Source organism: Strix uralensis, chromosome 3 (genome assembly GCF_047716275.1).
Source record: "Strix uralensis isolate ZFMK-TIS-50842 chromosome 3, bStrUra1, whole genome shotgun sequence".
Taxonomy (NCBI): Eukaryota; Metazoa; Chordata; class Aves; order Strigiformes; family Strigidae; genus Strix; species Strix uralensis.
This window is the reverse complement of record NC_133974.1, coordinates 17,177,434-17,204,940: the sequence shown is the minus strand read 5'-3', so window position 1 is coordinate 17,204,940 and position 27,507 is coordinate 17,177,434. Positions and strand designations below refer to the sequence as shown.

At 46.6% G+C, this 27,507-nt stretch overlaps 1 protein-coding gene across 2 annotated transcripts in view; it reads left to right on the top strand.

The window, feature by feature from the left end:
* The first annotated feature begins 340 nt into the window (after positions 1-340).
* Positions 341-27,507, top strand: part of GRHL1 (grainyhead like transcription factor 1) — a 44,279-nt gene continuing 17,112 nt past the window's right edge. Inside the window, exons 1-9 of one of the 2 annotated variants that reach the window (XM_074861572.1) lie at positions 341-447; positions 4,179-4,365; positions 7,348-7,418; positions 8,935-9,325; positions 10,122-10,198; positions 11,010-11,166; positions 11,680-11,791; positions 12,753-12,847; positions 25,679-25,837. In XM_074861572.1, the coding sequence (XP_074717673.1) occupies positions 428-447; positions 4,179-4,365; positions 7,348-7,418; positions 8,935-9,325; positions 10,122-10,198; positions 11,010-11,166; positions 11,680-11,791; positions 12,753-12,847; positions 25,679-25,837 (1,269 nt within the window). In that variant the 5' untranslated portion in view covers positions 341-427. Of the gene's footprint in view, positions 448-978; positions 1,060-4,178; positions 4,366-7,347; positions 7,419-8,934; positions 9,326-10,121; positions 10,199-11,009; positions 11,167-11,679; positions 11,792-12,752; positions 12,848-25,678; positions 25,838-27,507 lie in introns of those variants that run through there. The other variant, XM_074861571.1, reaches the window with a different exon arrangement.

Genomic DNA, 27,507 nt, shown 5'->3' with positions numbered 1-27,507 from the left:
CCGGGGAGGACCCCAACCGCGGGGGAGCGCCTTCTCCGCGCCGCTCTGCTCGTCCCTTACTTGCGGCGTCCCCCGCAGGGGCCGCGGCACGCACCCCCCGCCGCCCGCCCTGCCTCGGCCCGGGCCCCGTCGCCGTCCTCAGCCGCCGCCCCCCGTCCCCCGCGGAGCCCCCAACGGGCGCCGGCCCCGCCCCGCCCCGCCCGGCCGCCCAATGGGGGCGCGGCGGCTCCGCCCCGCGGTCCGCGGCAGCCAATGGGAGGCGTCGCGCGGCGCCCGTCCACCTGCGGCTGCGGGAGCCACCTGAGCGGGCGAGAAAAGCCGACAAAACCCGTCGGTGCGGCGGGCTGCGCGCTGCTCTCTCCGTTCGCCCCCGCCTCGCCCTCCCGACCAGCCGGGCCAGTTCTGCCGCCCGCTGCCTCCGCCAGACATGACACAAGACTACGACAAGTGAGTGAGCCGGGCGGGGAACGGGGGGGGCGGGAGAAGCGGGTCCGGTCCGACCGGTGCTGCCGCCCCTCCGGGGGGGCTGCGGCGAGAGGGGCTCGCGCCCGGGGCCCGCTCTCCTGTGGGGCCGGGCTGGGGGGAGCCGCTCTCCGCGGGGACCCGCCCCCCTCCATCTTCTCGGAGGAGTAACCGGAGGCTGTGGCGGGGCGGTGCGAAATGGCGGGGGGTGAGCCCCGGGGAGGGGGCGGCCAGCGGCGCAACGGGGCGACCCCGGCGGCCACCCCGCCCCGCGAAGCGAGCGGCGAGGCAGGGCCGGCTTTGAAACCCGACACCCGCAGCGAGGCGTGGGTCAGCGCCGCCGCCGTCCGCCCCCCGCCCCGCCGCGCCGCGCCTTAAATGCGGGCGGCGGCGAGGAGCGGGCCGCGCCGTCGGGACGAGCGGGCGCCGCCGCAGCGCCGCGCTGCCCCTCTCCCGGGGCTGAGGGAGGCGGGCGGAGCCGCAGCGCCGGGCTGACCCCCCCGCCCCTGCCGGAGCCCCGCGCCGCCGCCCCGCGGTGGGAGCGGCCCCCATGGACTTCTACGAGGCGCACCCCTCCGGCAAGGTGGATTTCGGCAGGTAAGGGGGTCGGCGGGCCCACCGTGCCGGCAGCGAGCCGCCGCGGCGGCCGAGGGGGCTCTCGGTGAGCTCGGCTGTGGCCACCTCGTACCGCGCCGAAGCGGGTGTTAAAAAGAGTTAGAACCGAGCTTAAGGCGCGTGTTCTGTAGCTTCGTGGTGTTGAATGCCGGGGCGTCTTCAAACGGATCCCTTGCCGCGTTTAATGACTTGAGGTGGTTTCTACACTTGTCACCGTGTCCGTCTGGAGGTGGTGGCCGTGGGCGCCGTAAGTGAACAGAAAAGGGGGTAACTCTGAGGTGGTTTGAAGAACCGATTATAAAATTACTACATTTTGAATGATCGGTGGCTCAAATGCACTCATTTCCTAGGGAAAGCATAGGATTCTTACCAAAGGTTGGTTCGTTTTTTTTCTTTTAACATACTACTTTCTAGAAAGAGGACTAATGCAGCAACTCACTAACTTCACCCTGTGATCAGGATTTTTTTATATGTATTTTTACTTCTGATGACACTTAATAGATGAGGCCATAGCAATTTAGGTACGTGCACTTCACTTTTCTGGCATGTAGAAGCCGATGAAAGAAATCCTCCTTGCTGCCTCAGCACTAAAGGTGTGCTCTGTGCAAGAACGGATATGAAGCGTGGTGCAGCCGAGGATCTCTTAATGTCTCGAGTTAAATTGCAGGGTGGGGGAGAGAAAGGGTGGATTTTGCATCTGTAAAGTAAGTAAGCACAGTTTCTGTGATCTGAACACAGAACATTGCAGGCTGTGGGACCTTCACAGAGAGAGAGTAGTTGCTTTTTGTAATACTCCTCTGCTTCCACTTTGGTCACGTAGAAAACAAAATTCAGAGATTGTTAAAACTGCAGTAGGGAACTTATTTCCAGCCTTTGCTGGACATGTCTACTACTTCATGAGCAGATTCACGTGCCAGTAATCTTGAAACCTAAAACTTAAGAAGAAATGTTTTCCTTCTCTTATTAATATGTTCTCATTTTCCTTAAAGAAGCTGTGGTTCTGTTAAGGGATTGAGTTACTGCCAAACCCTGTTCTCCCCTTGATAATTCTGCAGATAATTCTTTCTATGCTGCTTTTAGGAGGGTAGGTTACCTGTAGGGCAATGTGCATTATATTTAGGTGTTGCAATGGCTAAAAATCGCACAAAAATATGTAGGTTTTGCATTTGCTATATTTCTGGTTAGTGGCTGCTTTAGTTCTCAGTATTTTGGTTCTCCGTTGGTTCTCTCTTTCCATGCGAGCATTGTGTTGCTGGCGGGAATCAGCTTAGTGGTCTTGTGAGTTCCAGCAAGGCTGATTTAGCCCTTCAGTTTGGCAGGGATGGATCAAGTGAACTGCACCCAGGTTACTTCAGTTGCCTTTTTCTTTAGGAGTGACTTTAACTGGAGGATTTACCCATTTGTTACGGATATTCGAAGTTTCTTTTATTAAATTGTCAAGAATAGGAGCTTGTACTATGTTCATAAAGAAAATTCTGCTTTATCTTTTGCTGGGCAGTCCTTGATAGAAAGTGGATGTCCTGATACCAGAAGTATCTGCATTTTGGTACACTGCATCAGCGTGTACACAAATATATACAAAGACCTGAAGGAAAGGCTTGGTGCAAGAGCTTGTCTTTATTGTTGTTGTTGTTTGCTTTTTTCTAACTATATAATACTGATTTATAGCCACAAAGTGCTCTTACAAGTCCTGGAAACTCCCACTCGCTTTGAGTATCTCCAGCTCAGCCAAGCTGTCCCATTGAAGCTCAGCGAGACTCCTTGTGTAACTGATACAGGATGGAACACAGAATTTGCAAAGTGCTGTGCAGCCTTTTTGGTAGAAGGTGGTGATAAATGCAGGATGCTGTTAAGCTGATTATAGTGATTAGAGTATTTCACAACTTTTTGTATTTGTAGTATATTTCAATCTCTGAAAGCATCTGGGTAAATAAATGAAAAGAATGCTTATCTACCAGGGAAGAGGCGTGGTGGTGCTGGGGAACTGCTTTTTGTGGGATTCTGGGATTTTTAATAATTATTTATTTATTTTAAACTATTACCAATTCAGTAAAAAATGCCAAGTTTGGGATTATTTAAGAAAATAAAAAAGCCTCCCTTCTCTCCCCACCAATCTGCCGTAAACTAATGTTACACTTGCACTGGAAAGAAAACTGTTTGAACTGGATTCAAAGTCAGATTTAAAAAACATGAGCTTGAACTGATTTGAAAGATGAAGGGTATATTTTACCAATGGAACCAAAATATATTAAGTTGCCTAAACTAATAGGACAACATTTTCTATAGATGCCCCACATTTACCTGTGGGCAGAAGGTCCAAGTCATCTTGGAGCTTTCTTGTTCCCAGCAATCTAAAAATGTTCAGAGTAAATATAATTTTTCTTTGTATACTGCAGCATAAAGGGAAAAAGTCCAGTTTTTCTTTTTTCTTTTTTTTTCTTTTCCCCCCAGTCATCTGTTGAGGGTGTTTGGAACTAGTGTCATGGGTTATTTCAACAATAACCAGGCAGCGAGTCTTTTGGCTTCCCTTGTCAGAAAAATTCACTGCTGGATTGCTTTGAGGTCCCTTTGACCCCTTTCCCTGTGTAGTCTGTAACTAATCAGCAGCTTCTAGGTGGTGTTTTCAGGTATACTCTTGAGATCACAGACACTTTCTGAAAGCTCTGGGGGAAAGAGATGTTTCATTAATTCACCTTTTCTAGTTCCATGTGGAAACTGGAGCACGTTGTGGCTTGGTAGTATTACGTAGGATGTGCTAGAGGTTTTGTAGGTGGTAGGCCAGGAAGCATGTGTAACTCTTTCTGGGTTGGATTCAGAGCATGAGCAGGTCAGTTGTGCTATTAAACAGCTTTGCCTTTTTATATAGGTTGGTGTAATCCAGCTGAGTTTGGTCAAATTAATCCTGATTTACATGGAGCGTGAGTGAGATCAGAATTAGGATTCTGGGCTTTTTGTGTTGACTAATCCTTGCAGCACACTGAATCAGAATATGAACACTGTGAAACTGGGGCAGCTAATTTTGAAGAACTTTAGGAATGTTTTTCATGTGTTCTAACAGGCGGCTTTTTTCTTTCTTCTTTCTTCTTTTTTTATGATACAAGTAAAAGACCCGTGTTGGTTCTTCAGAATGACTCTCTCTACTCTCAGAGACGTCCGTACACCAGTGAAGATGAGGCCTGGAAAACCTTTCTTGAAAATCCCCTTACAGCAGCTACCAAAGCTATGATGAGCATCAATGGTGATGAAGACAGCGCAGCTGCGCTCGGACTGCTGTATGATTACTACAAGGTAGATTGGCGTGGGTACGCTCTGGCAGCCAGCGGAGCTCTTGTTCCACCTATGGAAAAGGTGTCATTTACTAGAGGATTTTACAGAAGCTATGAATAAATCACGAGGACTGTGTTTTTTAAATGGAAAAAAAATCCATGTCCCTTTTTCTGAAAATGGTTTTATTTTTAGCTTAGTAAAATAAGATCCCTTGGATCTTAATTTAATGGGCCAAAAGCTTCAGTAGCACTTTGCCTCTCAACTCCAGGTTCTGCAGGAGGCAATGTGTTATAGAAGTAGTCATGAAGAATGAGACTTTGGGAGCATGTCCCTATCTGAATTTAAATACACAGGGAGAAAGAAGCTTCTCTCCTTTTGCTCACATGATCCCTATTCTGGTGGGACCACTTGCTTTTGCTGGGGCTTTGATGTGCTACCTTATATCAGCTGATACTAAGCTATAACTACAGATTTTTGGTGGTGTCGGGGATGGAAATGTCCACCTGAAGGAGTTGCTGTCCACATCCCTCTAATCTTCAGTGAACTTCAAGCTGCTGTAGTCTGTTAATCCTTTGACAACTGTGGTTGTCTTCCCCAGTGTTCATGGTCTTCTCAGAGACATGCACCTTCCTAGATGCTCACAGGTGAACTGAACACAGCCAAACAGGGAACCTTCTGGTTTGCATGGGATACATCTTGCTGAGCTTTCTTTCCTAAATACCAGAAGTCTAAGCCAGGGTGGTTATCTCCAGTCCATGTCCAAGCAGTCGTTTCCAGGCAGGGAGGTGTCCTGCTCGTTGTATATGGTGGCCTGGCCTGGCACACCAGGTGGAGATGCCTGTTTTTCCTTTGCTGAATGTGCAGAGAGGCCAGGAGGCTGACTTGGCTTGCGTGCCTGACGCTTTGGTTAGTGTCTCTTAACAGTAGTGAGTGCAATTGCCAGCCTTGGTTTATTCTTCAAGAATGAGGAGAGTTTGCCTTGTGCGTACAAAATCCTTGCCTGCTCTTTTAAGAGTTGAATATGTCTTACGTATCAAAATATTCTTGTAATGCTTAATATGGAGATTAGCACTCCACACGCACACACGACAAAATGCCACAGACTCACTGATGTGGATGTTATTCAGCTAGTTTTGTGAGAAAACTGGCTTTCTGCTTTGTGCCTGTGCTTGCTATGCTTTTGGAAAAATCCCCCAACACTTTCACCAGAACGATTTTAATCCACAAAATCAATTTTGATTTCTAAACCTGTAGATTACAAAGAGAACGTTGACGTTGATCCTTCACGCTTGGCAAAGCAGAAGAGATTTGCTGTACATTAATGTCTAATTCGGGGTTTCCTCTTATGTTTGGGTATCAGTGGGTGTACAAAAAAATCGGTGGAAGAACAGGTATGCCGCATACTTGGGTGAAGCAGAATGGTTAGAGGTTGAAAGATTTATTGAGGGCAGTTATGAAGTAATGCCAGAGGGACAACGTCTAGGCATTTCTAATATGGCCCCTCTGCACTATTTAAGACAGCTGATGAGATCACCTTTGTATTAAAAAAAAAAAACCAACAGCAAAACCAAGCAACGAGTTTTCTTCCATTTGACTAATGGGCTACCCTCCTAGCTCAACTGTGATTAGTATACTAGGCCTTATGGGAAACAAATTTTTGATCAAAGCCTAGAGTTTAAGAGTGTTGGCCAAACGGAGCTTCGAAGACCCTTGTTTTCCAGTGACTAGTTAGTGTTGGCCTTCTAGCAGTCTCCAGCTAGAGGTTCTCCACATTTTGCTGGTTATCATGGAAAATCCAACAATTTTGGTGTTACTGGAGATTCCAGGTTATGTGGAAGAGCCAGGACTTAGGTTTTAGTTGGGGGATGTTCAGAGAAGTATGCTGTTCACACAGGTATGCCATCAGCCTTCGAGTCAACAGTAAAGTGGTAGTTCCCCATGTTGCACCCAAGCTGGCAAACACAGACAGTATCCGAGCAGGCTTCAGCGAAGGAAGGTGGTGGGAGTTGACCCTTCCTTACAGCAGAAGGTGTTTGCTTTGCTCATTCAGGAGGCATTTGCAGAGGAGCTTGTGTGGACTTGCTACACAGTCAAGGGGACCTGAGCACTGTGGGTTTGTGCCAGCGGTGGCGAGAGCCATTGGGGTCGCTGGGGCGCTGGCTGTGTGCTCCAGTGAACCGAGCTGCCATAGGTCAAAGAGTTCACCTTCTTTTGTATGCCTTGGCCTTGCAGCATGCAGGAAGATGGCATGTGCCTGTGTATGGACCAGGTGGCTTGTGTGATCTGTGTGGTGGTGTGTGGTGTTTTCAGGGCAAATCCTCTCCATGGCATAAAATATGAGAAGCAGCTGTCTTAAATCCAGAGCATTGGTGGGTTACCTTTTGTTTATAAAAAACTTAATACAGTTTGGGTCAGTGTCTTGCATGCAGCCATGCACAAAAATGAGCTGTGATATCTCAATACACTTACTGGACCTGGTCCTCCCTGATTCCTCTGGTTTCCAAGGAGAAAGGAAGGCCTCAAGTGGTCTTTGAGGAAGTGGCCTAGGGAGCACGTATTCTTGGGGAAGGAGCTGTGGCGCAGATTCCTTTCGCAAGTCTTGAGCTCACCCAGCAGGCTGAACCCTGCCAGCCTGCAGAGGAGAACACCTGCACCACCAGCACAAATCTTGGGGACTCTGCTCCTGGTCCTGCTCACCCTGGTGCTAGTGCTCCAGCCAAGGATGGACAGTTTTCTGCACTGGTTTTCCCACTGCCTGGTGGGGCAGGAGCCCAGGGCTGGCACAGCTGGCCAGGTCAGCTACACGGGGATCTACAGGGCATTGCCTGGTGTGGGCCTGGCATCCCAGAGCAGTGTGAACACTGGTCAAGCAGTAATGCTAGTAATGACTGGTATCAGAGAGCGATGCTTTCTTAATTTGAGTGAATGGCTGTGTTTTGAGGAGCTAATTTTTTTTTTGTGTGGGAGGAAGAATGCAATTACAGCATGTTTTGCATTTCCCAGGTTCCAAGGGAGAGAAGATCTTCAACAGCTAAACCAGAGGTAGAACATCCTGACCAAGACCATAGCAAAAGGTATTAGTTTTTATTATTGCATGTCTGCTTATTTCCCTTCCCTCCTAGACCACCAAGGTGCTGAAGGAAAGTAACTAGCTGCACTGCATTGTTGTCCTGGAAGAGTGAAATTGTTTGCTTTTACTCTGTGCCCCAAATTCCTGTGCTGCCCCAGGAACAGGATGGGAATTGGATCATGATGTGGAGAGCTGAGGCCCAAACTGCTGCTCATTGCCATCCATCTGCTTTCTGTCTACTGGTGTCACACAGTCAGCATAGCAAAAGGTGCTCATTTTAACACTAGGCACAGCCTGGTAGCACAGGTACCTCTTCCCAAGGCTGCAGAGGTGACTGATGACCCTTTTATTTTTGCATGTGGTTGCCTCAGTTGCTCACTGCTGATTTGGTTCTCAGGCACCAGCAGCATTGCTTCTTCGTGCATGGACTGATAGGGAAGGACTTCAAAGTGCTTGTGATATAGTTTTGGTTTTGTACTGTTTGTGGACTTCTTTTGTATCCTCTAGAACTCCTTTCTTTCTTCCTCTTCCTGCCCTCCCTCTCTTATGCCTCCCAAGCAGAAGATGATACTGATTAAGTAAATATTACGAATGTGAGGTTCATTCAAGCCAGGCTTCCACTCCTACCATCCTCTTCCTTTGGACAGACTAGAAGGCTTTAAGGACTCGAGGTGAGGTTTTGTGGTCTGGCTGAGCTGATTGAACGACTCGTTGAGGAGACCAGTCTGGTTCCCAGGCATGTGTTCCCGTGCTCCTCTCATACCAGCTCTGGTCTTCCGCTGACCCATAACCTAGCAGGAAAAAAAAGAAATGGCTATTTTTCTGCCTGTGTAACAAGCCAAACTGGCTCACCAAGGGGACAGGGGAGCGTCAGAATTGGTGCAAAGGAGAGGGCAGGACTATGTGGGGAGGGAGAAAGGGAGGGTAGGCTGACTTAGTGGCTACTAGCTATGAGGTCAGCTCAGACACAGATCTCAGGGTTGTCCTGTCAGAAATGAGTGTGGTGGGGTGGAGAGTGGGAGATTATGCAAACCACTCCCGGGAGTCTCAGTGTGGATTTTCTTGGGGGTTTGTGCATGAAAGAGGGGTGTAATTTCCCTATTAGTGCTTCCCGGATGGCACGCAGTCCTAGGGCAGAGGAGCAGCAACCTTGATCTCGGTCCTTCTCCATCTGACAAACACCAGTTTAATGGAGCCTGCGTGTGCCGATGCATGGTGGGAAGGGCCTCAGAGTGCTTAGTTTTGGACTGCTGTTTTCCAAGCGCTGAGCATCTGGGCCGCAAACCCTCACCCTTTCCTTCAGGGTAATTCATCTCCAAAGTGGGGTTGTTAGCAGTGGGTGAGGTTTTTTTTTTTTGAATGAGTTTCTCAGCTTTTCAGGTTAGAATTGAGCTGCATAAGCAGGAGAGTTGGTATCAGCTGTGCTTGTCCAAAAGGCTGAGAAGTATTTCTAGCTCTTGTTTAAGGAGAAAATGAGCTGTATAATTTATGCATGATTTTTTTTTCTTTGCCCTTTAAAGGAACAGCATCCCAAATGTAACAGAACAGTCACTCATTTCTGCTGGAGAAAACAGAGTTCAGGTTCTGAAAAATGTGCCTTTCAATATTGTCCTTCCACACACGCCCCAGATGGGCATGGACAAGAGAGGCCACCTTACAACCCCTGACACAACGGTCACCGTTTCAATTGCCACGATGCCCACCCATTCCATCAAAACGGAGACCCAGCCACATGGCTTTGCAGTGGGCATCCCACCAAGTGTCTACCACCCTGAGCCCCCTGAGCGGGTGGTGGTCTTCGACAGGAACCTCAATCCCGACCAGTTCAGTTCCAACACCCAGCCTCAAAACTCCCAGAGGAGAACGCCAGACTCCACCTTCTCAGAGACTTTCAAGGAGGGCGTGCAAGAGGTACCAAGAGAGGCAGTTGCTGTGTGCGTGTGTGCATGTCTTGATCAGGATGGAGAGATCCAGTTCCATCTTTAATTGTTCTTGTAATGTGAGCCAGAAATCTGTCCAGTGATTTAGGAATAGAAAGCTTTCACAGGAAGGTGCATGAGTATAACTTAGTAAATAAAACCTTCACAACATGAAATCATTATCAAAAACAAATGACTAATCTTAGCAGTGACAGAGCCTTTGGCTTGCAGAGTGTGGAAATAGTTATCTTGATCCACCGCACCAGGCCAGGTTTTGCAAGAGTTCAGCACTCCGCAGTGCCTTTGCAGGTACTGAAGTGAAGTGACTATGTCTGTAAGCTTCCTTACTGCCAGTTTCTAGGCGTGGTGTGTGTCAGTTAAAAACAATCGGTTTATTTAGGGGCCTTGAATGAGAGTTAAACCTGGATGAAAATCTGTGTTTTTTTCTTTTATGGTACCAACTAAAAACAGCAGCGTAACTGTGTTTTGATTTTTTTAAGCCAGACTTCAAGGAACTGTGTAGCTATGCCCTTTCTTTGAGATTTGGGAAAGCTTTAAAATGTTGCCCTAAGCTCAGAAGGCTTGTGAGATGTTGTGCTTAGTTGACACCCAAAAGTTTTGGAGTAAAACCCCGTTCAAGTGTCCTGTTTGTACAGACCAAAAATCAGTTGTTATCTGATGATCAGTTTGCCTGCCAGAAGTTCTGTGGTAATGAGTATCTGTTTAATCTTGACTTTTCTTGTTGCTGCTGTGTTAATTGTTGTGTTTTTGTTTTGTGTCTACCCCAGGTTTTCTTTCCTACTGAACTGAATCTGCGGATGGCCAACATGAATTCAGAAGATTATGTTTTTGACAGCATTTCTGGGTAATGCTTTAAGGCCCCCATTTCCCTGTATCCTCCTGTTCTCTTACAGTTGTCCACGAGCAAGCAGTACAAGTTCATGCCTTTCTGCGCTGAGTCTCTGTCAGGCACTGTGGGGGGGACTGTGTATCTCAAAAGCACAACAGTGTCTACTCATTTGAATTACACAGTTGAAAATCCTACCCTGTATCTTTAAGGAAAACTACCTGCAGGGTTGGAAATACCACCCAGTTTCAGTCGGTGTTCTTGTACCAAATCCCTGTCCCATGTGAAGATGCAGTGCTGTCTGTCAGCTCTGCAGTGGTCTCAGAGTTGGCTTCCAGCTGTGTCCCTCTCCCTGGCCTGCTTGCCTTGCTCTTCCTGCTGGAAATCTACAGCAGAAATGGGAAGTATGAAACTCCTCTGAACTCTAAAGGAGGGGAATAAACTAGTTGTTTGATTAGTTGCAGCTGACCAAGAGGGAAGAGAAGACCATGGCCATTGAATGGCTTATTAGCTTGTGAATTTAATTTAATTGCTAATAGATACTTTTCTGTTCTGTGAGAGCAGCTTACTGCTCTCAGCCTGAAATAGGGAGCTTCCAGTCTCGCCTGCTGATGTGTCTTGGGATTTAGCTTGCCAAGAACTTCTCTTAAGTGTTCATTCATGAAGGAAATGGTTGAAAAAGGGGCTCATCCTGTTTTCCAACTTCCTTGCCTGTTGATGGCTTAGTGAGTCAACTAACGACTTTGGAATTTCTCCAGATTAAATGTGGATCATTTAATCGGCTTTCCAGGAAAATGCCTTAGCAATCACTGCCCTCTTCGCTCCATAGGAATAACTTTGAATACACTCTGGAAGCTTCTAAGTCCCTCCGACAGAAACCTGGGGACAGCACAATGACTTACCTGAATAAAGGTCAATTCTACCCGATCACGCTGAAAGAAGTCAGCAGCAGTGAAGGAATCCATCACCCCATCAGTAAAGTCCGAGTGAGTGGCAGCTCTTGTGGTTTCTTGGGAAAGAGGGTGTGTACAATGGTAGCCTTAAACTCTCCCAAAGCGCAGTAATCTAAACCAGAGCATCAGCGCTAAGGCCAGCTTACCCGCTGTCTTACGTCAGTGTTCGTTCCTTTGCTGTCCACCTACTTCCAGACCAACCCATCCTGGCTCAGTCTGTTAAGAAGTGGTGTCAGCACTTGTGTAAAGGTGATGCAACACCTGGAATGAAATCCTTGAACTCCAGTTAGGAGAGCAGTTCTGCTCATCTCTGTTTATGACCCAGAAAGTGCTGCTTCTACCTTCCTGTTTGGCAGTGGTGTGCCAGGTATATTGCGGTGCGTCAAGTCGGGAAGCCTAAAGCAGAAAACCTGATACCAATGAGAACTTCCAAAACAAACGTACTCTGGCCTTTTCACTTTCACATGTTTGTGGGGTTTTTGGTGTGTGGTTTTTGTTGGTGTTTTGGGTTTTTTTTTAATATTACCCCTCCCCCTGTCCTTTCAGAGTGTTATCATGGTTGTGTTTGCTGAAGACAAAACAAGGGAAGATCAGCTCAGGCACTGGAAATACTGGCACTCGAGACAGCACACGGCCAAACAAAGATGCATTGACATAGGTAAGGAACACTGATTGCTGATGTCAAACTCCAAACCTAATTCCTTGGCAAGGTTTGGCTTTCTGCTAAAGCTTTGTTATTTTAAGGAACCTTTAGATCACGCTCTCTGCTATACATAGCTTTGCTGAAAGCCCAGAGAGAGCTTTTGATTGCTTGGAGCTAATGCTGTAGTTTTTAGGACTCCTTAAAGAGGCTGATTTTTTGGAGAATTTTGGTTGGTGAGCAGGCTGAGTTTAGGGTTTTGCATTGGGAGATTTAACACCCCCCTCCAAATGACAGTTGCTTTGGCATATCCTGGTGCTTGTAGCTAAATGGCAGCTTATAGACTCTGTGGCTCTCTTAAATACTGTGTTTCTTCAAAAGACAAGATCCTCGTAGAAATACCTCGACATTAATGATCTTCCTTCCCACAGCTTTGCTCACAACTGGTCTTTGGTGCATGTAAAAAAAGAAAACACTGCAAATTTCCACTTGCCTCCAGACAAGGCTGGGGCTGGCTGGCTTCCAGCCTTCTCTGGCTGAAGGCTGGGTTGTACTCCTCGTCCCTTCCTCCTTTGAATAAAAGCAGGGATTAATCACTTGGCACTTAAAGCAGACGCGCATGCAAATCTTTGTTTGTTATTGAAGGAGTTTTATTGAGAGCTTATGCCCTTGCCGTACAGGGTAGAGTTTCCCGCACATAGCAGGTTATGGCACAGGACACGCGATATTTGGAATGTCTGCCTTTCTCACTGGAGTTTCTAGTTTGGAATTTCTGCTGAGTCCCTTTTTACTCCTTCCTCTGTTTGTTGTGGTTTTGTACGAGGACCATTTTCAGCCTTTTTAATGATCGGTTCTGAAGTACAGTTCAGCTTCCTTTGCCCCCAAGGGGTTGCTGAGGAGTTGCAGTTTCTGGCTGTTTTGTGTGATTAAGGACTCCAGATGGTACTGCCTATCCTTCATGTGTCCTTCTTCCTAACAGCTGACTACAAGGAGAGCTTCAACACCATCAGTAACATTGAGGAGATTGCATACAATGCCATATCCTTCACTTGGGACATCAACGAGGAAGCAAAGGTATGTGACCACGATTATATTTCCTGTCCTTTTAGCAGATTCAGGGGCTGGGGGAGGGGAAGGGTGTGTGGCCTACCTGGTGATTAGCATGTAACAAGTTTGTTTACGCTCTTACATTAGGCAAAACCTTCTGGCTATTTCTTAAGAGAGTTTGCATGTGCAACTGCAGAGAGCTCTGCAGCTGCTTTAAGGTTCTTGGCAGAACTAGCTACCTGACAGACAAGTACTGACAAAAGGAAGCACCGAGCATTTCCAGAGCAGATGAAGTGGTGCGGGAGGTGTGATGGAGCATAGCTGGGCTTGGCAGGGAGCATGGTCTTGGAGGATCCCCCCGGAAGGCAGGGGGCAACTTCTGAGGGAGTTACGGCTGTGGCAATGGGCTTGCCTTTAGTAGGAGAGGGAGTAGGTGCTGCCATTGAGCTCCCAAATCATGTGTTCCTGAAACTGCAGATCCCAGCACTCAGTGACCTATTTCAAGCTAGAGCAGCCTCCTGGTGAACTCTGGTTTGATCCTTTTTTCAGAACGGTGGGCACTATGGTAGGTGTGTAAGTACAGGCAGGTTCCCTAGCTAGTAGCTATCTGCAGCTGTTTGAAGCCACTCCAGCTTTTGAAGAAGGCCCATGCATCTTTCTGGGTGTAAGGACAGCAGGCCAGAGAGTGGAGCCACCTTGGTTCCAGAAGCATTTCCTGTGGGTTTGTTGCTGGACTCAAAGTGCAGGAGTTTTCTTTGGAGAGTGTGATTACTGCGTGGGTTTTTGTTAGAGATTGGGAATGGTTTCCTTCAAATTTTGGTGACTGGCTGTTCCCTTGCTAGTATGTCATGTGCTAGTTCCCAGCATCATGGGGAAAACTGGTGGCTGCAGAGTGCCCTGTCTAGGTAGAGCGTAGCCTGGGGACATAGGAGCTCTCGGCAGAGAACGCAAAGGCCCTTCTGTGGAGCTGTGTGTGCCACTGTGCTCTGCAGAACGCACAAGGGGTGGTGTCACTGCACAGAGCTCACTGTCAGCACAGGCTTTGCTTTGTGCTGCACAAGGGCTGTGGAGAAAAGACAGGGAGAGGTGGCATGAGGGTTGCTGCTGGGTTTCAGCTCTGTGAGAAGTTTGGTATGCCAGGCAGGCAGCAGTGAGGAGCTGTGTGAGCTGCTGCTGAAAGTGCTGACATTACTTGAGGCTGGCGTTGGGTGCCAGCCTTTCCTATTTACCAGATTTAGCTTCAGTTGGGTTGAGAGGGATGGCAGGGAGGCCCTTACCTGCTGGAGTATGCTGAAACGCTGATATGATTTTTGAAACATGGAGCACTTTGCTTTGTGACCAGGCAGATGAAGCTTCAGAAGGGCTGTCAAAAGGAGGCAGTAAGTATTTCTGAAATGTTACCCTGCTGCCATGGCCAGTCTAACATTTGAGGAACACAGGTAATTGGTGTCTGCAATGTACTTTAGGGCTTAGGATTTGCACACAAGGATGGATCATGCAGATGGAGTGATGATTTCAGGTCCCCAAGGAGTTGGAAGCACTTAGCAGCTCTGCAGCTGCCTCTCTGCTGGCTGAGCCACCCTACAGCAGTAGGGACGGGTCGCTAACCCAGGAGCAGGGCTTAGAGCTGGTGCTGAGAACCCTGTGGCTGCCCCAAGGAAAGCCATCCCTTCCCATCAGGTGACAGAGCCCAGCCCTATGAAGCAGGTGGTTATTGCCCAGGTACTCTACAGACCCCTGAATGAGTAGTTTCAATCTATGGAGAAATTGCCGATAGCAGCTTGAAAAGGTCTAGGGATCCTCATGGTGCTATTGCAGCTCAGAGCTGAACTACATGGGATGAGGTGGTGTTGGGAGGTGTGAGCCAGAGTGGTTTTGTAGCTATGGAGGCAAATTTGCTTCCAGATTCAGAATTTTAGTGTGTGAGATCCATATACTTTGAGTATTGGTTTGTATGAACATACAGAGGGGACTGCTAATACCAAGAGTGCAAGCCTTGGCTCCTGGGACAGAATCATATTAAGACAAAAGTACTCGGGACTTCAGTGTTCAAAGAACTGGCATCTTTAGCATGTGCTCTGTGCGTTTAAGTGTCTGTTTAACTTTACTTTTTTTTTCCCTGAGTGGATGCGTTTTGTCAATGGTTGGATTTCTCACCAGTAGAGCTGCAGTTCTTTCTCAACTCCTGTGATCTTATCAGGAGATGCCTGAGCCAATTTCAACAATTTTTATTGCATGGTTCATTTACCTTGCATGCTCTCTCGCACTCTCTCTCTTTTTATTTTCTTTTTCTTTTTTTCTCTACACCCCCCCCCTCCCCCCCCAGTCTTAAAGTACACGAAGAGAGCAGGGAATAGAGAGAGCTGAGTTTCTGATGCTGCAGAAAGTCCTCCACAGTAATAAATACAGTGTAAACATTTAATAACAGCAGCAGTGCTGCATAGATGGCATGTTTAACCAGCCAGCAAGCCTTGATTATTAGGAATTTACTTCCTGAGCCCTGGTGTTACCTGGACCAGAGCCAGGTGATTCTTCTGGGGTTGCTGCTTCTCCCATTTCCCTCTTGCTCCCAGTTTGCTGTGGGAATGATTTGATCCTGTGCAGTGGTGTCAAATGGGAGGTGATGAGGCTCTGTGTCTGGAGTTTCTGATGTAATTACTCATTTAGGCACCCAGGGCTCTGGGTGTGTGTTGGATTTAAGGGGGAAATAGTATATTCTCACAAGAAGTTGCCCCTAGCAGCTCTGGGACCAGGTACTTGTCCTTCCTGTGCTAGCCCTCGTTGTGGGGATGTACAGGAATATTGGGCCTCTGTCACTTTGTCCCTGCAGAAGGGTGTTGCCTGCATGAGAGTGTGATTTGCCAGTCCCCTTGGGGCACTTCAGACATTTTGTAAAATACAGCTTTCTGGTGAAGAAAGACTGTTTTCAGGTGCTAAGAGTCGTGCTCACTCTGCAGCAAGGAAAGTGTGCAGATTTTGCATCTGCAGAGTTGGGGGATGGAAAGGATGTTTGAGATGCCCTCAGCAACCAGTATTTCCCATTGTGTTGTGCTGGGAGAGCTGAGGGCAATGCCAGGGCTTTGGGTGCTGGATGCAGAAGGCAGGTCTGGCTCTGCGTGGATGGTGTTGTCACACAGGTGGCTGCGTTGTTGTGCTGTTCGTGAGCCCATGTGTGTAGAAACCAGGAGTATTTCATGCATGACAGGCGCTTCCCACTCTGGGACCAGACAGTTTCCATGGGTTTCGGAGCAAATGCTGTGTGCTTCTTTCTGGCAGCTCCTCTCTGCCCTCTTCTGTTGCTTTGGGACATCACAGGAGCTGTTAGAAGTGGCCACTCTATGAAATAGTGGTGGGTTAAGTATTCTGAGTGTGTTCAAGCTGGAAAAGGACCCAGGATCCAAAGCCTCCTTGCTCTGACACAATGAAGGGAGCCAACGGTGGAGAGGAAAAGACAGACTGCCCCGAAGGGTGCTCCTTGGAAGGAGAGCAAGAACAGGGTAGAAAAATTGACAGGAGACACAGCGGAATGGGGAAGTGATGATTCTGGTGGGCTTCTAGGTGTGCCTGTGTTAGAGGCGGGGTCTGACCCCACCACCTGACAGATCAGGATCAGGGGAGAGGAGGAATTTGATGAAGAGGCTTTGTGAGAAGAAACGGGGAGGTGGTAAACTGGGAAATTAGTTGATAAACTGGTGAGTTGTTGAATTGGATATTTAGGAAAGCCAGCACAGCTACTCAGTCAGGAGCCATCCTGATTGAGTGGAAGCTTGGCCTGATGAGTCTGACAAAGATGCGTAGCTGATACTCACTTGCACGCAACAGGTAATGCTGGAGTTACCCTGAGGCTTGTGGAGACTTCAAACAGTTTCCTACCCTGTCCTGGATGTCTGCCGTGTTGGGCAGACAGCGGAGGTGGGGTTCTTCTCCTGTGAACAGCTTTTAGATGTCTGAACACAAGCTTGTCATCTTTTGCTTCTATGAGTTCATTAGGGACAAGGTGTCTAAAGCTGGGATGGAGCTTTCTTTGGAGGTGTCTGCCCCTCCTCATTGACTGAGCAGGCTCATCCATCTTTAAAATCAGAGCGATTTTAAAGGTAGGGAAGAGAAATCCTGTCCTTGCAGCCCTTTTTTACCTCCGTATGTCAATTGGGAGAAGCGTTTATAGGTTCAGGTCATGATGAGGCTGGGAACTGTCTCTTCCCAGATCTGTACAGCATGCCCGGTTCTCCCTCTCTTGGTTGGTGCCCATTAGAGGTCTTTTAATGAAAATTGCCGCTATGTGCATGGTTAAATGCACACTTCTTTCAAGTGTTTCCTGCTACTCTTCATAATGTTGGCCATTGTCCTGTTACCTCTGCTGTGTTACCCGTTAGGCTGTGAAGCAAATTCTCTGTCCCTTAACTCTGGCCTGGGGACACGGCCTGCTCTCAGGTCAGTGGCAGTTGAACAGTCTGGACAGATCGGTTTCCCCAGGGTTAACTGGCTTTGCTGGATCCAGCTTTGCTCAGATCTTGTCTGAGCTCCTGCCTGGTGGAGCAGGGTGAGTTAGTTGTTGTCTGCTTGATGATGGCAAGAGCCTCTTTGTAGTCCTAACAGTGCAAGGACCCTGGTGTGCTGGGGCACCCCTTCCACGCTTGCCAAGGGGTCACTTCTGAAATGTAGCATTGCTTCCAGCAGCTCCCAGAGAAGGGCCTCCGTGGAGGTCTTCTGTCTGGGTTGCTTTAGGCTGGATGGTGGGACAGGAGCCAAAAATGATGTCACTGCACATTAAGGGTTCTATTGTCCTCCCACTCCTTCCCTCAAAAAAAAAAAAAAGGCATTCTAAGCCAGATGCTCTGTGTGAAAAGACCCTTTCTGCTAAAAAGGGATACATGGTGAGGGTGTAACAGGAGCATTTAGAGCTGAAGAATATTCTGGTAGAGCTTTTTGCTGTCTTTCCACCAAAGTGAAGGTGCTGTGGTATCTCTTAAGTGACACCCTCAACGAACAGTTAATGTTTTGGGGGTTGTTTTGGATTTTTTTGGTTTGTGAGTGTTCTGTTTTGTTTTTTCCAGGAGAAGTGGAATGGTCCTGTATTAAAGTAATTTGAGGCTAATTTGAAATAGCAGATTAGGCAACGAGGGTGGTCTTCTGGCAGATCCTTATGTGTGTTGACTAGTTCTTGGGCAGGATTTTTTGTTCACATGAGCTCAATTTTTGGAGAGGGTGGATCTCTTGCTACAACTTGAACTAGGTTGGGGTGTACACCACTGATCTATTTTAAGAGTTTATTCTAGCATAATCCTTACTTGGTGTTCACTGTAGGAAGAATTTCAACTTTTTTGATTGATGAATATTGCATGCATTTATATGGATGCCTTTGTAATGAAACAGCAGTCATATGCCTCATTAAAGAAGGTGTTGCCACCTTCAGCAGCATTGAGGAGGTACAGGTTTGGCTAGTTGGAAATGAAACTATGAAATGTGATGAGTCAAACATACTTAAAGGAAAGAGATTGGTTTGAAGCCAAGGCTGCAGACCACAAGTAGTTTGAGGCACAAGTACACACAGCCTTTGGAGCACTGACATAGGAAAGTCATAGCAAGTATTGCCTACCTGCCTCTTAATGCAGACCTCTCCCTGCTCGGTCCTGGGTTTTCTTAAAAATAAGCATGTGTTGCCCTTGATTTTAAGCATTGCAAATTAGAAGCAATTTCTCAGCTTGCAGTTTTTCTTCAGAACTTGGTGTCCCAATCTCCACCATCTGTCTGGTCTTCCAACCAACTACGGAGCTCACAATGTGTTTCCTAAAGCTGGAAGAGAAATCTTCCTGAAATTAGCTCTTCTGTAGAGAAAAGTGGGAGATAACTTTTTTCCTCTTCTCCATTCCTTTCATACCTGATGGCAAAGCTTCCTTCTCAACCGTTTTTGTGCCTTTGTAGACATAATTCTTTGAGTTTTGTGTTAGGGTTTTTTATTTGTTGTTTTTTTCTTGTTTGTTTTGGGGGGGTTTTGTTGAGGTTATTTGGTAGGTGGGTTGTTTTGTTTGTTTGTTAGTGGTTTTTTGGGGGGTTAGTTTTTTTGGTTTATTTTGTTTTTTTAACATATTGCCAATTTTTTTGCCAAACTGCTGTTTTTACATTCTTTCCAACCAACCCAACAAAAGTTGACACCTGGCCCCACACCTTTATCTTATCAGAGCGTGGGGTGGGAGGAAGCATTGGTAGGACTGGGAACCTGTATCCCCGGGTTTCCCACGTGTTGCGAGCAGAGACGTTCCTGTATTTCCTTGCCTCAGAACAGGTTGGAATAACAATCAGCGTTGCTCTTTGTGAGCAGGAACATACATTTTCCTTTCATTACCATTCATTTTTTTTTGATGGAGTGAACTTGCTAGGAGGATGTTCTCCTATCCGGGGCTGGGTTACATTTCCCACTCAGCATTCCTTGGCATGGTGTGGGACCCGCAATGTGTTCTGTGTCAGTCACCCAAATTGGGCTTGGTAGGTTTGAATGCAAACTAACTTCCCTGGGCTGTGAGCAGGAGGGTGCTGGGTCTGGCTGAGTGGAGCTGGAGCGGATGTGGCCCTATCGCACATCTGCCAGACAAGCCTTATTTGGAGCGTCCGATCCCAAAGGCAGGAGGTGGCTGGGGAGCCCACAGGTGCATGAATTACCCAATTTTTTTTATCTCTTTCCTGGCTTGCCTCCTGCTGATGCAAAACCTGTGGTGCATGTGGGAGGTGAAGAAACAAATGTGAGAGCAGTAGGATTAGCCACCTCTCAGGTGATCTGTACCAAGCTTTTTTCGTCTTCTTTTAAAGACAGAACAGTCTTCCCAGCACTGCTTTCTTAGGACATGCCTTCATGGATGTGTGCAGGCAGACCTGTGCTTGCCCTGCCTGCACTCCAAGCTGCCTGGCCATGACCCAGCACCAATCCTGGAAGCCATGTAGCTATGTTGGCACAGCACAGTGCCCAGGCTGACAGTTCTGCCTCTCAGAAGGGCTTGGAGTTGTGCTGGTGTAATTTATAAGGTTTTGGGCTGGAGGTGATTTGCATCCAGCCAGGTCACAGCACAGATGAAGCACATTAAGACCTATCTTGTACACATCCACCTGGACCAATCTTTAGAGAAGATACTTCATTTTTTCCCTCTTTATGTTTATATTTGTCTGAGCCTTTAGAGAAACCACATGCTTTCAGCCATCAGCACTTAAATAACAACCTTTGAGCTTCTGGGTAGTTTTTCTTTAGTGGAGGGCTGATGAGTTGTTTGTGGAATTTGGGCCTAGGGCTGCTCCTTCAGCTAACCAGCAAGGAGTGCTGTGACCACATGGCTGCATACCCCTGAATTGCACACTCCTCTGTGGGAGACCAAGCAACCTGGTGGCTGCTGGGCTTTCCATGGACATTCCCAGAATTCCTGCTGTCAGCTGGGGTGGGGAGCAGCTGTGTCCTGGTGTTGGCGATAGCTGTGTAGCTTCCCGCTCCCTAGTGCTGGATGGTGCATGTCTTGGTTCTCCAAGGGAGTCTGTGCAGGCAGAGGAGGAGGGAGTTGGTTTGTGTCCTCTGGTCCATACCCAAGTCCTTTTATTTAGGTCTGATGGATCCTTTCCTTATTTGTTCCTCTGATTTTTAATCTGCTATTGTAGCCTCAAAGGTTCCTCTTCATGTCAGGGAATGGTTGAGGGTTTTATTTTTGTTGAGGGTTTCTGTGACCCTTTGTCCTGCAAAAAGTGAAAATAACAGGTAAATCAACTCAGCTGTGCAGTTACTGCTGCCGTCCCTGGCCAGAGACCACAGGAATGGCCTTGCTGCTCCAAGGGAAAGCAAAACAAGATGCTGCATAGGTCCGGTGGGTCCTGTTGTGCAAGGGCTGTGCACAGCCTCAGGCTGTTCTTTGAGTAGGATGTGTGGTGATCAGACCACAGGCAAGACACTGCCTTTGTGTTGGGAAAATGATCCCAGGACACAGTGGAATCCCTTTGCCTACTGTGTCTTGGACAGAACACTGGAATTATTTAGCCAAGGTCAAGAAACACAGCATCCATCTGCATTCCCTGGAAAGAAGCTCATTGCAATTTAACCTGTCCCTGGTTGTTGTGTTGTAGGCTCCAAACTCTGTATTCTGTACAAACACAGTAATCCAAAATCAAAAGCATCCTGACAATTTTAAGTTGAATATAACATTAAAATGGGAGGGTTTTGTCTACTAGTGCTAGAAAAGAGCTGAAGTTTTATCAGAATTCTCAACAGAGAAATAAATACCCAATGGACTTGGATTACTGAGTGATGTCTTCATCCCCTGGGTACAAAAATATTATGGAGCATAAATAGGAGGAGGTGAATTCAATTTACCTGTCTCTTACTGAAATGAAAGTCATGTGGAGCAAGGTGATCAGACTGGAATAGTCCCGATTCTGCCTGTGTAGGGTCTCATCCAGAAGGATGTACAAGACTTTGCACAATGGGGAGATCTGTTATGTGGCCATTACAGTCTTATCTGTGCCTGTGTTAGTTGGGGACTGGCCAGAGCTTACAGTGTGGCAGTACCCATCTGAGTTGCCTATGGCACCGTAATGCCTGTGGTGCCATTACCTGTGGAAAGCCCAGACATTGTTGATGTGTACCTACATATCATTCCTTTTCAACTTTGCTTTGCAGTGAGTCAGAAGAGGCTGTACAAGGTGACATTTCATCTAAAGCTGCTGCATATGTAGCCTTTGGACTAATCAAAATTGCTGGTGCTTTTTGTGTGACAAAAGAGCACGGCATCCAAGATAAACCGAGGAGAAGAGATCTGGGTATGCAAGCCTTCATTTAAAAAAGGCATCTTTCATCTCGCTGACAGCGAGGTTCCTGCAGTGCTTTGATTGCCCTTTAATTATGCCTGTTTTTCCTGGTTTGTTTGAAAGGCAGATCTTGTTAGAAAAAGGTGCTGTGTGGAAAGAACTTGGCTGTCTCTGCTGCCCTTCCTTGAGGGCACACAGCAGAGCTGCCAGATTAATTTTTTTTTTCTGCACTATTAAAATGGAAGATTGTTTCTCGTAGATTTGAACGTAGGCATGGTGTGTTTCTTCCAAGTTAGATGAGGAGGGATGTGAGTGGTCAGGTGGCTGAAGCAGACTGGGAAGTCATGAGGTCTGGCTTCTTCCCACGCTGACTTCCAGCGTGATCCCGGAGGAGGTGCTTTAATCCTTCTGCTTTCGGTTTTCTCCTCTGTGTGGCTGGGTTGCTGCTCGTCTGCCCCAAAGGCTGCAGGAAACCCAACCTGGTGTTGGGTGGAGGATGGTTTGTAGCGTGTTGGGGTATAGGTCACCAGATGAGGAGGGAGCTTAACAGCTCATACCAGCTCACAGGTTTCATGCTCATTGGTGTTTTACCTTTAAACTTCGCTGTTGTGGAGTCATTTGTCTTGATGAGAATCTCAGCTTTTGTTAATAATAAAAAAAGCATGAAGAAATCAACAAGACAGAAAAAGAAAATAAAGCCTTTCACTGGAGAGAAAAACATGGAAATATGATTCAAATATAGACTAAAGTCTTAACTGACAAGCAAGCAAAATAACTTGAGAATAGATTATAATCCTTTTAGAAATCTCAGTTCTAAAGCAAATCTGTGTAACTCTTGAGGGCTTGACTCATGTTTGTAAGTGCTCTGGCTTGACAATGCTCTATTTTTAAGCGCTGTCTTTATGTTGAATCTTGGGAGGTGAGATGAAAATGTTTTTTTTAAAAGTAACAACAAATCTTAATATAGCTGAGAATGCGGAACTGCCCTTAGAAAAATAGGTTGGACACATGAAAAGGAATCTTGCTCAGCAGGCTGAAGACGCAGAGCAACTTCTGCGGTTATGTTTTTCTTTCTTCTGGCAATTTTGGGGTGGGGATGCAGCTGGCACAGTCACACTTGGCCTTATGTTTCTTTTCGAACGCAAGTCAAATCACAAAAAGCACCTGGCTTGAAACTCTTTTAGCCCAAACTGGAAATGCTGTTTGCTAAAACTCCCTTTTTGTGGAACTTGAGGCAACCTGAAGTTGCTCAAAAGTAGGAGGTACAGAATGGGTAGGGAGAAGTAGATGATCCTTTTGAACTGAAATGGCTTTGTATGAGCAGAAGACAGGCTGCCTCTCTGTTGTTTCAGAGGTGATTAGGTTTTAGTTGTCATCTTCTGCCCAGAGTCCTGAAGACTTAAATGGCATGAAAATGAAGTCAGCTGCTAAAGCCAAAGCTAATCAAATGAGGAGACTCTAAAGTAGGAGGATAATCTTTGTCATCTGACAGGCAATCCCAAATTCCCATGGGATACCCATGCAGCTCTGCTGCTGTAGCATGTGTCTGTTGTGCTAAGACCAATGCTTCTACCTTTAGCCCAGTGTGCTGTGTAGGTTTTGGGTGGCTGGTAAGCCATGAAAACTGAAAATGTAGCCCTGGATTATCTGATGAAGAAGTGACATTGCTTGCTAGGGAACTGGTGGCTGATGCTGAAAGTTTAGTCCACCAGTGTCCAGCTGTGTGAAACTCAAACAAGGGATTTCACATAAATTGATGTGAAATGGCTGCTCAGGCATATTTTCTTGAAGAATGCAGTCATTTCTTCAGACATGAGTTGTGTGTGAATATTCAGTATGGATAAATAAATTTAAAATTAAAATTTAAAATGTAAAAATATGCAAACACCAGAGTTGAGGCTCTTCTTAAAAAACAAAACCTCAGCTCAGGGAACACAATTATTCAGGCTGTGCATACATCTGATTACCTAGCTCCAAAGTGGGTGAAAGCAGCTCTTCAGACTCCTTGAAGCTTTCCCCTGGGGTGTGCCAGTGCTGCAAGCAAAATGCCCTTGTAAAGCTGAAGGTAGCAAAAAGGGAAGGGGGGTGGATAAAAGCTGGCAAAGCCATCATTTGGGTTAGTCTGGGGAAGACTGAGAAGAGCTTATTTTAAAATAATTTTCCTGGCTGTGACTTGGGATGTATTTAATGCTTTCAGAAAAATTTGTCTTGGAACAACCACAGGTTTGGGATGCTGAGATAGAGGCTGGAAGGCAAGCGGGCACTGAGCACTGGCTCACCTTCCGTGCTGCTGTCCCTGTGAGTTGTCCTGGCTTGGGCCACCGCAGAACAAGCAGTGTGGGTTGGGGTGGCTGGTGATGGGACTCTGCTGGCATGCCATGATGGTGTGAGTTAAGATGTTGTTTCACACATTTCAATGTCCCTTTGCACAAGCGGGACTCAGCAGGGGTGTATATGCACCAGTGAAGGGATGGGGACTGTTTGCTAAGCTGGTATGCTGGCAGTTGCCTCCCTGCTCTGGGGCAGCTGGTGCTTGCAGGGGCTGCTAGAAGTTGCGTGTGAATCTCCAACATTCAGACAAATCATTACGAGAGAAGACGCTTATCTATGCTATTCTTTTTTTTTTTCCCCCCCCTCAGGCTTTTTATACTACTGTGTTATATATGGGGGAAAAGAAAAAAGAGCTGGTGATAGTTATTACATTTCCATTTCCCCTCTTTTGTTAAAACTAATAGAGGATGTTGCAGAACCTGTGCGAAGAAGCCCATGATAAGCACTTCGCAAAACCACAAATCCAACCCAAACCCATACGCTATTCAAAACCTACCTTGAGACTTTGCAACACCGGGATGGCTCCGGGAGGTGGCACTAACTCACTGCAGAGACTGTCAAATGTACTACTTCGTGGTAGTAGCACAATAAGTAAGCCATCAGGTAGGGGGATAGTACCTCTGCAAAATCTCTGTCAAGGTGCTTCTGGCTCCCAAGGCTTTTATTTTTTTTTTAAAGCAGTGGGTTCCCAGCCTTTATTCTTGAAGCAGAGAGGAGAGGAGCCATTGCAGGTCTAGGTAGCTTGTAAATTTGTGGTAATTAATCGTTGCAGCTTCTTCTGAGAGATGCCAATAATGAGGATTGTGTCTGGAGAAAAGCCTGGCACTCAGCAAGCCCATGTTCTGGATAAAAAGTACTCTGGTCTGTCTGTTCATATCCACACAAGGATATTTCTTCCTTCTGTTAAGCAGCATTGGGCTTGTTTTCTGGTTGTGGGTGGGTTTGGGTGGTTTTTTTTTTTTTAGGCGATTATGAAAATGAAATTAGATACGTTCAAAATCACTCTTAATTCCTTTTCCCCATAATTCAATTTTTCTATTAGAGTAATGAAAATATTGTTCTTTCCCTTTTGATCTGAACATTAACAGGGTATTGTAGGTCTTACAGGGGAATATTCAAAATAGTGATCATCTTTTTAAGTGTAAAGCACAGAAACTCTTTCACTGAAGTAATGACATTATTCCTATATTTAAAGATAACATGTTGCTTAATATTTTTTTAAAGCTTTTAATATCATTTGCAAGAAATCAACAACAAAAAATCCCCAAGTAGTTTCAAGCATAAGCTGTGATCCCAGCAGCTTATGTAAAACTCGTGGAAAGCTTTGTTTTAACTTGCCCAAAGTAACATAAATTTTTCAAAGCATGGTTGTGTTCTTACCAAGATGGTAAAACACTGGGCAGTGAGGATTGGGTGTAGGAGGATTGCTGTTGCTAAAAGTTTGATGACGGCATTTGAAATCTCTTGAGTGGAAATATCTGGGAAGGATGGGTGGAGTCTTCATAACGTTTGGAGAGTTTGTTGAAATCCATTCTGGACAAAGTGGCTTTGTCCCCTGTAATGGCTTAAAGAATTAAGAATGTTGTACTGCTTCTTGAGGTTTTTGCCTGATTTCTCAGAATAAAGAAGGTCCTGCTTGTAGTGGCAAGGACCAGCATTTGGGTCTTGGCACTCACTGAGTCGTTCCTTGCTCAGCAGCCAACCAGGAGTCTATGTGTCACTATTGATGGGTGCTGCTTTCCTCTTCTGCAGGTCTTCATTTCTGTGAACTGCCTCAGCACGGATTTCTCCTCTCAGAAGGGAGTTAAAGGCCTGCCTCTGAATCTTCAGATCGACACCTACAGCTACAATAACAGGAGTAACAAACCTGTCCACAGAGCCTACTGCCAGATTAAAGTCTTCTGCGACAAGGTGAGGTTGGGTCAATGTGCCAGTGACCCTTTGGGAAGGGCTGTTCCACAGTCTAGCAGCTTTTCTAATTCTGCCATTTACTATTTTTGGCTCACTGAGAATTCCTGTCTGTGTTCAGCCTTTGCAAGGAAAAAATTTCAAGCCCTTCTACTTGGCTCATAGATGTTATGATGACCTCAGATAAATTTGCTGCTCTCAAAATGCTGGAGCAGAGAAGTGTTCCTAGACATTGACTTTGGAGAAAGGTCAGTCAGTGGCAGAAGACTGGCTGTCAGTACTCCAGACCCTGGAAAGTCCCGCAGAGTGCCTTCAGTAGGAGAAATCATTGCAATTGATGGGAGCAAGTGAAGGGTTGTCTTTTTGCCCAAGCTATGTTGTGTTGGTCCTTTTAAATGTGTTTGTGTGTTCTCTCTGCATTTGTTATAAAAGAACCCCAAACAACACCTTGCACATCTTGTGAACAGAAAATGTTGCTGTTTTCTTTGTACTGCATGAGATACAGCAGTATAATGAAGCCTGTTTACAAGCCGGGTGGATGCTGTAATTTGACTGCTTTGCCTGATTCATTTACCACACAGAGAATTAACACCTTTCCCAAAGCCACCGTTCACCAGAAGCTGTGAAAGAAACCTAGCAGGATCTGAGCTGAAAGCAGTCATAAAAGCTTGACTGAGTTTGTGAAGAAAGGATGTTTCCCAATCTTTGTAACCTGTTCCTGCCTGAACAGTCTTTTGAAGGACCAAAGCAAGTAATGTGCAATGTTGCTATTTCCAGAGTGACCAAGATCTTTCTAGGCTGGGATAAATGCTGCCTGGACTTCCCCAGATCTTCTTTTGATTGCTGTGAACCACACTGCCTTCCTGTTTTGCTAGCATCCTACTTGCTTAGGGCCTCTCATTCTTTGCATCCGGACTCCATCTTCACAGCACAGACTCTTTGTGAGTGCTATCTCAAATACCTCTCTGTGCAGCTGCAGGTCCGAGATGGGTTTGTGGCCCCCACTCCTGAGTCCTGTACTAGCTTTGCACTGGTTGCATGCTGTGCGGTCTTGCCTTGTCATTTCCCCAGACACTGCTGCAAAGATTCATCTCACATGCCATTGCTCTGCCACCACTTACCTCCCAAACTATATGGAGCCCTCTGCAGTCTGCCTCTGCTGTAGCATCCCATTGACTCATCCTGCCACGTTTTATTGTCCATCTATATGCTTTTAAATAGGCCCCTTTGCTTTCTTGCATGGTTGGGAGAAGCTGCCTGTAGCTGCCTGCCAGTGTAAAGCTACTTAGTCATCTTCCTTGAAGTGCCTCTTGAGATAGCTTCTGTTGTGATGGTTTCTGCAAAGAATTTACCAGGGACTTAACGAATGCTCTCCAGAGCTATCTTAAAGACTAGCCAGTAAGCCTAAGAGGCTTGGGTCTCATGGGCTTTCTTCAGGCCTTTTTTCTCCTTTTTCCTCCTTTAAAATGAGACCGAGGCAAGTGTTTCATCTAAAGCTCTTTTGTTATCTGGGAGTCCTGTGTGTTATCAGCATGTATTCTCTGCAATACCAGTAAGTACAGACTTGCTGCAGGGAATAGAGAGATCTTTTACTCATAAGTTGTCCAGTCAATTACTGACAACATGCTAAAATTACTGACAGGCTTGTGCCACTGCTAATAAGACAAATCAGT